The sequence below is a fragment of the Anomaloglossus baeobatrachus genome, chromosome 4 (assembly GCF_048569485.1).
Source record: "Anomaloglossus baeobatrachus isolate aAnoBae1 chromosome 4, aAnoBae1.hap1, whole genome shotgun sequence".
Taxonomy (NCBI): domain Eukaryota; kingdom Metazoa; phylum Chordata; class Amphibia; order Anura; family Aromobatidae; genus Anomaloglossus; species Anomaloglossus baeobatrachus.
This window is the reverse complement of record NC_134356.1, coordinates 261,547,288-261,558,829: the sequence shown is the minus strand read 5'-3', so window position 1 is coordinate 261,558,829 and position 11,542 is coordinate 261,547,288. Positions and strand designations below refer to the sequence as shown.

General features: G+C 48.1%; 1 protein-coding gene across 2 annotated transcripts in view; it reads right to left on the bottom strand.

Annotated features, from left to right (window-relative positions):
* Positions 1 to 10,075: 10,075 nt before the first annotated feature.
* PLEKHG7 (pleckstrin homology and RhoGEF domain containing G7) overlaps positions 10,076 to 11,542 on the bottom strand; it is a 149,227-nt gene continuing 147,760 nt past the window's right edge. For both annotated transcript variants that reach the window (XM_075342440.1, XM_075342439.1), the window contains exon 18: positions 10,076 to 10,400. In XM_075342440.1, coding sequence (XP_075198555.1) covers positions 10,293 to 10,400 — 108 coding nt within the window. In that variant the 3' untranslated portion in view covers positions 10,076 to 10,292. The remainder of the gene's footprint in view (positions 10,401 to 11,542) is intronic.

The following is an 11,542-nucleotide window of genomic DNA, read 5'->3' as shown; positions in this document are numbered from 1 at the left end:
TCCATAGGGGGCCATGGGCAGCACAAGGGGATGTGTGCCATCCATAGAGGGCCATGGGCAGCACAGGGGGATCTGTGCCATCCATAGGAGACCTGTGCCAGCTATAGGAGACATATGCCATCTACAGGAGACCTGTGCCAGCTGTAGGGGACGTGTGCCAGCACAGGGGGACGTGTGTCATAAATGGGGAACATGTGCCATCAATGGGGGACATGTGGCATCACTGGGGGATGTGTGCCAGCACAAGGGGGCCATATCCAGATTAAGGGGGCTAATTTTAGGATGGGGGGCTATGAGGGACATATACCCTATATGATTTGTTAGACGGACACTGGCATAAGACGGACCCCATTTAACATTAAAATAACATTTTTTTTTCTCTTTTCATTCACCAAATTTGGGGTGTGTCTTGTAAAGCGAAAAATACAGTAATCACATTTCCCATATGTCTGCTATACATCAGCGCAGTTTTTGAAAAATAATTTATTTTTTTTGGGAAGTTAGAAGGGTTCAAAGTTCATCAGCAATTTCTCATTTCTTCGGCGCTCTATTGGGAGACCCAGACGATTGGGTGTATAGCACTGCCTCCGGAGGCCACACAAAGCAATTACACTAAAAAGTGTAAGGCCCCTCCCCTTCTGGCTATACACCCCCAGTGGGATCACTGGCTCACCAGTTTTCTGCTTTGTGCGAAGGAGGTCAGACATCCACGCATAGCTCCACTGTTTGTAGTCAGCAGTAGCTGCTGGCTATATCGGATGGAAGAAAAGAGGGCCCATATGGGGCCCCCAGCATGCTCCCTTCTCACCCGCGGTGGTGCTTGTAAGGTTGAGGTACCTATTGCTGGTACGGAGGCTGGAGCCCACATGCTGTTTTCCTTCCACATCCCCTGGAGGGCTCTGTGGAAGTGGGATCTTGCCGGCCCCCAAACCCTGAGGCCGGGCTCCATCCACAGACCCAGAGAACCTGCTGGATTTGGAGCGGGAGTGCCGTTCAGGGACAAGGCCCTGCAACTTTCAGGTACTCTGTGTCCCCGGCAGGCACGGACACTCTCAAGGCTTGCTGAGCGTTATAGTGCGCCGGGGACAGTAGCGCTGTGCGCTGGGGTTAGGTCACTGCAGCTTTGCTGAGTGACGTTACATGTTGGGAACTACTGCGCCGACCGCTACTGGAGCGGCGGCGCAGCTGCGACTTGTGGTGCGCCGGGGACTTTGCGCCGACCGCGCTTTTACGGCGGCGGCGCTTCTAACTTTAGCCCCCGGCTTCTGCGGCCTAGCGCCGCTTCGTTCCCGCCCCCACCCTGTCAATCAGGGTAGGGGAGAGACGCTGCTCAATTGGAAGCGCCGAGGGCTGGAGCCTTATTTACATGCTCCAGCCCTCTCACTAGGCACAGTGGGAAGCAGGCTTCCCGCTCTTCGTCTGTATACGCCCAGGGCCCGCCCCCCCTCTCCACAAGGACGCCGGCAGCCATTACATAGACTGTTGGATATTTCTCCCCCAGCCCCTTCTGCAGAGGAGGCAGCTGCACAGCAGGAGAAGTTCCATTTCCTGTATCCCAAGCGTAAATTAAGTGCTTTTTTGGACCACTCTGACTTCAGAGAATCGATCCAGAAACACGACGCTCATCCAGACAAGCGTTTCTCTAAACGTTCTAAGGATACCCGTTATCCTTTTCCCTCTGAGGTGGCCAAACGCTGGACCCAATGTCCAAAGGTGGATCCCTCAATTTCCAAGCTTGCGGCTAGATCCATAGTCGCAGTAGAGGATGGCGCTTCACTTAAAGATGCCAACGACAGACAGATGGACCTTTGGTTGAAATCTGTCTATGAAGCTATCGGCGCGTCGTTTGCTCCAGCATTCGCGGCCGTGTGGGCACTCCAAGCTATTTCAGCTGGTTTAGCACAGGTGGATGCTATCATACATCCAGCAGTGCCGCAAGTGGCGTCCCTAACTTCGCAAATGTCTGCGTTTGCGACCTATGCTATCAATGCTGTCCTAGAATCTACGAGCCGTACCGCTATGGCGTCCGCCAATTCTGTGGTTTTGCGCAGAGCCTTGTGGTTAAAGGACTGGAAAGCAGATGCTGGTTCCAAAAAATGCTTAACCAGCTTGCCATTATCTAGAGACAGACTGTTTGGTGAGCCATTGGCTGAAATCATAAAACAGTCCAAGGGTAAGGACTCTTCCTTACCACAGCCCAGAGCAAGTAAACCTCAACAGAAAAAGTGGCAGTCGAGGTTTCGGTCCTTTCGAGGCTCGGGCAAGGCCCAATTCTCCTCGTCCAAAAGGACTCGGAAAGAACAAGGGAGCTCAGATTCCTGGCGGGCTCACTCACGCCCCAGGAAAGCAAATGGAGGAACCGCTTCCAAAGCGGCTACCTCATGACTTTCGGCCTCCTCCCTCCGCATCCTCGGTCGGTGGCAGGCTCTCCCGCTTTTGCGACATTTGGCTGTCACAGGTCAAAGACCGGTGGGTAACAGACATTTTGTCTCGCGGGTACAGAATCGAGTTCAGTTCTCGGCCTCCACTTCGGTTCTTCAGAACCTCCCCACACCCCAACCGAGCAGATGCCCTGCTGCAGGCGGTGGACTCTCTAAGAGCAGAAGGAGTCGTGATCCCTGTCCCCCCTCAGGAACGGGGGCGAGGATTTTACTCCAATCTCTTTGTGGTTCCAAAAAAGGACGGCTCCTTCCGTCCTGTTCTGGACCTAAAACTGCTCAACAAGCATGTGAACGCCAGGCGGTTCCGGATGGAATCCCTCCGCTCAGTCATTGCCTCAATGTCTCAAGGAGATTTCCTAGCATCAATAGACATCAAGGATGCTTATCTCCACGTGCCGATTGCTACAGAGCACCAACGCTTTCTACGCTTCGTGATAGGAGACGACCATCTTCAGTTCGTAGCTCTGCCATTTGGTCTGGCGACAGCCCCTCGGGTGTTCACCAAGATCATGGCGGCAGTGGTAGCAGTCTTGCACTCTCACGGACACTCTGTGATCCCTTACTTGGACGATCTACTGGTCAAGCACCCTCTCAAGAGGCATGCCAACTCAGCCTGAATGTTGCACTGGAGACTCTCCAGGCGTTCGGGTGGATCATCAACTTCCCAAAGTCAAATCTGTCACCGACCCAATCACTAACGTATCTTGGCATGGAGTTTCATACTCTCTCAGCGATAGTGAAGCTTCCGCTGGACAAGCAGCGGTCTCTACAGACTGGGGTGCAGGCTCTCCTTCAAAAGTCAGTCGCACTCCTTAAGACGCCTCATGCACTTCCTCGGGAAGATGGTGGCGGCAATAGAGGCGGTTCCGTTTGCGCAGTTTCATCTGCGTCCACTTCAATGGGACATTCTCCGCCAATGGGACGGGAAGTCAACATCCCTGGACAGGAAAGTCTCCCTTTCCCAGACGGCCAAAGACTCTCTGCAGTGGTGGCTTCTTCCCACCTCATTATCACAGGGAAGATCCTTCCTACCACCGTCTTGGGCGGTGGTCACGACAGACGCGAGTCTGTCAGGGTGGGGAGCAGTCTTTCTCCACCACAGGGCTCAGGGTACGTGGACTCAGCAGGAGTCCACCCTTCAGATCAATGTTCTGGAAATCAGAGCAGTGTATCTTGCCCTACTAGCCTTCCAGCAGTGGCTGGAAGGAAGGCAGATCCGAATTCAGTCGGACAACTCCACAGCGGTGGCATACATCAACCACCAAGGGGGGACACGCAGTCGGCAAGCCTTCCAGGAAGTCCGGCGGATTCTGACGTGGGTGGAAGCCACAGCCTCCACCATATCCGCAGTTCACATCCCCGGCGTAGAAAACTGGGAAGCAGACTTCCTCAGTCGCCAGGGCATGGACGCAGGGGAATGGTCCCTTCACCCAGACGTGTTTCAGGAAATCTGTCGCCGCTGGGGGGTGCCGGACGTCGACCTAATGGCGTCACGGCACAACAACAAGGTCCCAACCTTCATGGCACGGTCTCGCGATCAAAGAGCGCTGGCGGCAGACGCCCTAGTGCAAGATTGGTCGCAGTTCCGGCTCCCTTATGTGTTTCCACCTCTGGCACTCTTGCCCAGAGTGCTACGCAAGATCAGATCCGATTGCAGCCGCGTCATACTTGTCGCCCCAGACTGGCCGAGGAGGGCGTGGTATCCGGATCTGTGGCAGCTCACGGTCGGCCAACCGTGGGCACTCCCAGACCGACCAGACTTACTGTCCCAAGGGCCGTTTTTCCATCGGAATTCTGCGGCCCTGAACCTGACTGTGTGGCCATTGAGTCCTGGATCCTAGCGTCTTCAGGATTGTCCCAAGGGGTCGTTGCCACCATGAGACAGGCTAGGAAGCCCACGTCCGCTAAGATCTACCACAGAACGTGGAGGATATTCTTATCCTGGTCCTCTGCTCAGGGAGTGTCTCCCTGGCCATTTGCATTACCTACCTTTCTTTCTTTCCTGCAATCTGGGTTAGAAAAAGGTTTGTCGCTCGGCTCCCTTAAAGGTCAGGTCTCGGCGCTATCCGTCTTTTTTCAGAGGCGTTTGGCACGCCTTCCTAAGGTGCGCACGTTCCTACAGGGGGTTTGCCATATCGTACCCCCGTACAAGCGGCCGTTAGATCCATGGGATCTGAACAGGGTACTAGTTGCCCTTCAGAAGCCGCCCTTCGAGCCTCTGAGGGAGGTTTCACTTTCTAGACTATCACAGAAAGTGGCTTTTCTGGTAGCGATCACATCTCTTCGGAGAGTGTCTGAGCTGGCAGCACTATCATCCAAGGCTCCCTTCCTGGTCTTCCACCAGGACAAGGTTGTGCTGCGCCCCATTCAGGAGTTTCTCCCGAAGGTGGTATCCTCTTTTCATCTTAATCAGGATATCTCTTTGCCTTCGTTTTGTCCTCATGCAGTTCATCGGTATGAGAAGGATTTACATTTGTTAGATCTGGTGAGAGCACTCAGAATCTACATTTCCCGCACGGCGCCCTTGCGCCGTTCGGATGCACTCTTTGTCCTTGTCGCTGGTAAGCGCAAAGGGTCGCAGGCTTCTAAGGCCACCCTGGCTCGATGGATCAAAGAACCAATTCTTGAAGCCTACCGTTCTGCTGGGCTTCCGGTTCCATCAGGGCTGAAGGCCCATTCTACCAGAGCCGTGGGTGCATCCTGGGCATTACGACACCAGGCTACGGCTCAACAGGTGTGCCAGGCAGCTACCTGGTCGAGTCTGCACACTTTCACCAAACATTATCAGGTGCATACCTATGCTTCGGCGGACGCCAGCCTAGGTAGAAGAGTCCTGCAGGCGGCAGTTGCCTCCCCGTAGGGGAGGGCTGTCTTGCAGCTCTAACATGAGGTATTTCTTTACCCACCCAGGGACAGCTTTTGGACGTCCCAATCGTCTGGGTCTCCCAATAGAGCGCCGAAGAAGAAGGGAATTTTGTTACTTACCGTAAATTCCTTTTCTTCTAGCTCTTATTGGGAGACCCAGCACCCGCCCTGTTGTCCTTCGGGATTTTTGGTTTGTTTGCGGGTATACATGTTGTTCATGTTGAACGGTTTTCAGTTCTCCGATGTTACTCGGAGAGAATTTGTTTAAACCAGTTATTGGCTTTCCTCCTTCTTGCTTTTGCACTAAAACTGGTGAGCCAGTGATCCCACTGGGGGTGTATAGCCAGAAGGGGAGGGGCCTTACACTTTTTAGTGTAATTGCTTTGTGTGGCCTCCGGAGGCAGTGCTATACACCCAATCGTCTGGGTCTCCCAATAAGAGCTAGAAGAAAAGGAATTTACGGTAAGTAACAAAATTCCCTTCTTTTCCAAACAAAATTTACAAAACCATTTTTTTTTTAGGGACCACATCACATTTGAAGTGAGTTTGTTTGGCTTAGATGACAGAAAATACCCAACAGTGACACCACATTATAGCCTGCACCCTTCAAACTGCTGAAAACGTTAGCCATAAACTCATGCATTTTCACAAGGGTGACAAGAGAAAATGCAGCATTCACTTTGTTGTGCAATTTCTCCTGCATACGCCAATACCGCATATGTGGTGGAAATCTACTGTTGAGGTGCATGGCATTGCTCGGAAGGGACGGCGCACCATTTTGAATTTTTGAGGCAAAATTTGCTGGAATAATTAGCAGACACTATGGTGTCTAAACAGTGGAGCACCCCCCACAAATGACACCATTTTGGAAAATAGACCCCTCAAGGAATTTATTGAGATGTTTGTTGAGCACCTTGAACCTCCAGGTGCTTCTCAGAATTTTATAACGTTGACCCATGAAAATGAAAAAATACATTTTTACCATGAGAATTATTACTTCAACCAGATCGCTTTTTTTTTTTCTTCACAAGGGTAACAGGAAAAAATGCACCATCCAATTTATTGTGCAATTTCCCGAGTACGCTGATACTTCATATGTTGTGGTGGTGTGGTGGAAATCAATTGTGAAGTGAAGGAGTGCCGTTTGACTGTAAAATTGGCTCAAGTCATTAGCAAATGCTACGAAGTGCCTAAACAGAGGAGCTCCCCCACAAGTGACCCCATTTTGGAAACTAGACTTCTCAATGAATTTATCTAGGTACTTCAAGGAATTTTACAATGTTGAGCCATGAAAATGAAAAGATACATTACAAAAATTGTTATTTTAACACCAAAGCTTTCATTTTCACAAGGGTCACAGGACGTAATGGACAATTTGTTGTGGAATTTCTCCTGAGTACGCCAGCACCCCATATGTGGTCAAAAATTACTTCTGAGACACATTGCAAAGTAAAGAAGGGAAGGAGCGCCATATTTGAGATCAGATTTAGTTGGAATGGTTTGCAGGTGCCATGTCACATTGGCAACGCCCTTAAGGTGCCTGAACAGTGGACCACCGCCACCAGTGACCCTATTTTGGAAACTAGACCACTCAAGGAATTTATCTAGATGTTTGATGAGCACCTGGAACCCCCAGGTGCTTCACAGAACTTTATAATGTTGAACCGTGAAAATGAAAAAAAAAAGTATTTTAACCTCAAAAATATTGCTTTAACCACCACATTTTTCAAATTCACTAGGGTAACCAGATATTAGACCATACATTTTTTTTCTGTAACTTCTGAGTATGACAATACCCCATATGTGGTCAAAAACTACTTTTGAGGCACAATACAAAGTGAAGAAGGGAAGGAGCGCCATATTGCAGTACAGATTTAGTTGCAATGGATTGCAGGTGCCATGTTACATTGGCAGAGCCCCCTGAGGTGCCAAAACAGCAGAAATCCTCCAAGTGACTCCATTTACAAACTGCACCCATCAATGAATTTATCCAGCGGTGCAGTGAGTATATTGACTACAGATGTCACAAAATTTTACACTATTTGGCGGTGAACAAAAAATAATTACATAATGTGTAGGCCCCATAATGTGTTACACAGTTTCTCCTGAACGTGGCAATACCCCACATGTGACTGTACAGTACAGTACTGATTGGCTCTCTTCACTACAACTATGCCAAACGTGGATGCTAACTGTGGTTTAGGCGCATTGTTGGGCTAAGAAGAGAAGGGGCCTTTGGATTTGGGAGCACAAATTTTGTTGGATTTCATTTTGAGGGGCTGGAGATATAGCGTTTTTCCAGACCCACTGTAGTAGCAGTAATGTGGAAGCCCCCTAGATTTCCATTAACCAATGACTAACCTGAGTGAGGACTTGTATTTTCATGGGTTTAGATGAATGCTATTTGGTTGCGATTTTGGTACAGAACATTTTGAATCAATTCCCATTTATCCTGTGTTCTATGCTGAGCACTTACATCAGAGTTTCCACCTACATCTCCAAAATATGTTATTCAGGTGAAACCTGGGACATATCCATTCACCTATGAGACAGCAGAGTTACTCTGGCTTCTGTACAGCAGTGTGTCCATCTTTTCAATGGTGAACAAAACTGTTGATGACAACACTTTTGTGCCTAGAAAAAGGCGTAAAAAGATGGACACCGCCGGACCACAGACCAGATGTGCAGTCAAAGTGACTCCCTCTGCCTTATTACAGTGAATTTTCTATTGGGAATTTTGTCTGATCACGTTTTTCAGAGATTTAAGACAAGTGACCACGATCCGGACATGCTGTATCCTGGATACGGTGTGTCTTCTCCTGCTGAGACGCAAGTGTTATCCACAGGAGACCGCAGCTGCCTGTATCCACGATCAGGACTTGAGGCTCTGTGAACTTTCGCTCTGTTTTCCCTGCAGAGAACACTCGCATTTCCGCAAGCATAAATTGACATGCTGCAGCTAGGGAAGCTGTGCCACATGTCAGTTTATGCTGCGGAGAAAAGAAGCACAGTGGGCATGGGATTTCTATAAATCCCATCCATTGTGTTTGTACTGTACAATGAAGCATTTTGGAGGCAGTGAAAACATGCTTCAAAAAACGCTGCTATTCCGGATTGTGGGCACGTGCCCTTGCATGCAATCATGGTGTAAGCGCTCAGCGTACAGGGCAGGATAAATATGAGCATTTAGGGGGTAAACAGCCAGGGACGGTGCAGGGACCATCACTGCCTGTGAGGACCAGGGCTCGGCTGTCAGGTAAACTGAGTGCCTGGCAGCAATCACGGAGGCAAAGTGCCCTGTGCCCCCGTGATCACCAGTTTGCACCGGTACGTCCTTGGTCGGAGGCATATTATAGGGAGGGAGATGCAGAGTAACATACTGTCTTTATTTGTTAATTTTCTGTATTGCGACTTCATGTACGAGGGGCTGCTGATAAGTCTTTGGCTTTGTGATTTTTTTTTTGTTTCTATGGTAACGAATGTTACATCACATGAAAGCCTTATGTGTATAATATATATTTTCAAAATTTTGTGTTTGTTGCTTATGGCAACAGTGTTCTACACACGCTGGAAAACATTATGGCGGAGTCTAATGCATTAATCACAGCAACTGAGAGTGGAGGAGTAATAAAATTCTTGTTTCTACAAGGAAAGTCCATGAAGGATATTCATGATGATATGTCTCAGACATTGAGGAATCAATGCCCTTCATATTCCACAGTTAAGAACTGGGTTGCCAATTTTGAAACGGGCCACTTCAGCGCCAATGATGAGGAGCGTCCTGGACAACCGAGAGTGTTTGTTGTTCCAGAGAGATCATTGATGCTGTGCACAATCTCATACTGAAGAATTTGGTGAATGTCAGCTAAAGCAATAGCAGACATCATGGGGATTTCCCGTGAACGTGTTTGTGTCATTATCCATGAACATTTGGTTATGAGGAAGCTATTTTCAAAGTGGGTCCCAAAGGGAAAACGTCCCGGTCCATTTGTCAGTGTTTCTGGACTGATAAGAACTTCCTGGATGGACTGGTCACTATGGATGAGACCTGGCTTTATTTGTATGACCCTGATAACAAGGAGCAGTCAAAAGAGTGGAGGCACAGTGGTTCTCCCCATCCAAAGAAGTTCATGGTGCACAAATTAGCCACTAAGGTGATGGCATCTGTGTTTTGGGATAAGGAGGGCGTGCTGCTAGTGGACTACCTTCAAAAGGGTTCCACCGTCAATGCAAGGTATTACATTGAATTTTGGTACCAATTGAAGGCAGCTCTGAAGGAAAAAAGGCACAGCAAGCTGTCCAAAGGAATCTCGTTCCTGCAAGACCATGCCTCCGCTCACACCGCACAAGCGAACGCGGCAAAACTGGCAGAGCTGGGCTTCCAGCTGGTTGACCACCCACCTCTTTCACCAGATCTAGCTCCCTCCAACTATCATCTGTTTCCAGACCTGAACAAACACCCCAAGGGTACCAAATTTCACATCATTTCTGATGCCATGGCTGCTACGGATGCCTGGATTGAGGCACAGCCGAAATCCTTCTTTTTGCTAGCCTTACAGAACTTGGAATACCGATGTAAGAAGTGCGTTGACATCAGTGGAGAGTATGTGGACTAAATGTAAAGTTTCATCATCCGATCTCGTTTCTTTCTGGGTAAAGCCAAAGACTTCTCACCAGTCTTATGATTCTAAAGTTCAGATGTCTTGTGATCAGAAAATAGATAAGCCTAGTAATTCATCTGTTTGACTGCAGAGTTCTGTTTAACATGTGCAACTTTATTTGACCTGAACAAGCAAATCCTTATTTTACCTTAAAACAACACTGTAGATTGGGGAAATTACTACAAATATATACACTATCAAAAAGATAAAAACAGTGCAAATGTAGTGTACATAATATTTTCAATATGTTACAAATTCTGCAAAGATAAAACATAAAAAAATTAAATTAATTTTAGATCTCAATCCAATGTATAGAGATACTAGGCTAGATTTCTGCTGACTCCACAGGATGCCCATATAATGATGATCTGTTGGATTCATAAGCTTCTTTGTAGCAGGAAATGGCAGTTTCAACATGCGAGATCCACATTTTCTGTGAAATATATTTTGTAACATTTAGAAAATTATAGTACATAATTTAGAAGTTCTACTTTTATAAGTTGTAGACCGCAACTTGCTGTACATGTCATTAGTTCATAAATTTATGCAAGAGAACAGCCTACCGTAGATTAGGAAAAACAGTCTGATTTCCCCCCTAGTAGTACCATCAGTCTGATTTTCCCCCAAGCAGCACTATCAGTCTGATTTTCCCACTAGCAACACCATCTGTCTGATTTTCCTCCTAGCAACACCATCGGTCTGATTTTCCTTCTAGCAACACAATCTGTCTGATTTTCCTCTTAGCAACATCATCAGTCTGATTTTCCTCCTAGCAACATCATCAGTCTGATTTTCCTCCTAGCAACACAATCAGTCTGATTTTCCCACTAGCAACACCATCTGTCTGATTTTCTCCCTAGCAGCACTAATGGTCTGACTTTCATCCTAGTAGTACCATCGGTCTGATTTTCCTTCTAGCAACACCATCTGTCTAATTTTCCGTTTAGCAGCACCATTGGTCTGATTTTCCCAGTAGCAAAACAATCAGTCTGAAAATCAGGCTATTGGTACTGCTAGGAGAAAAATCAATCTAGCAGCACCATCAGTATGATTTTCCTTCTAGCAACACAATCAGTCTGATTTTCCGTCTAGCAGCACCATCGGTCTTATTTTCTCCCTAGCAGCACCATTGGTCTGATTTTACCCCTAGCAGCGTCATTGGTATGATATTCCCTCTAGCAGCACCATTGGTCTGATTTTCTCCCTAGCAGCGCCATCGGTATGATATTCCCTCTAGCAGAGCCATCGGTATGATATTCCCTCTAGCAGAGCCATCGGTATGATATTCCCTCTAGCAGCGCCATCGGTATGATATTCCCTCTAGCAGCGCCATCGGTATGATATTCCCTCTAGCAGCGCCATCGGTATGATATTCCCTCTAGCAGCGCCATCGGTATGATATTCCCTCTAGCAGCGCCATCGGTATGATATTCCCTCTAGCAGCGCCATCGGTATGATATTCCCTCTAGCAGAGCCATCGGTATGATATTCCCTCTAGCAGCGCCATCGGTATGATATTCCCTCTAGCAGCGCCATCGGTATGATATTCCCTCTAGCAGCGCCATCGGTATGATA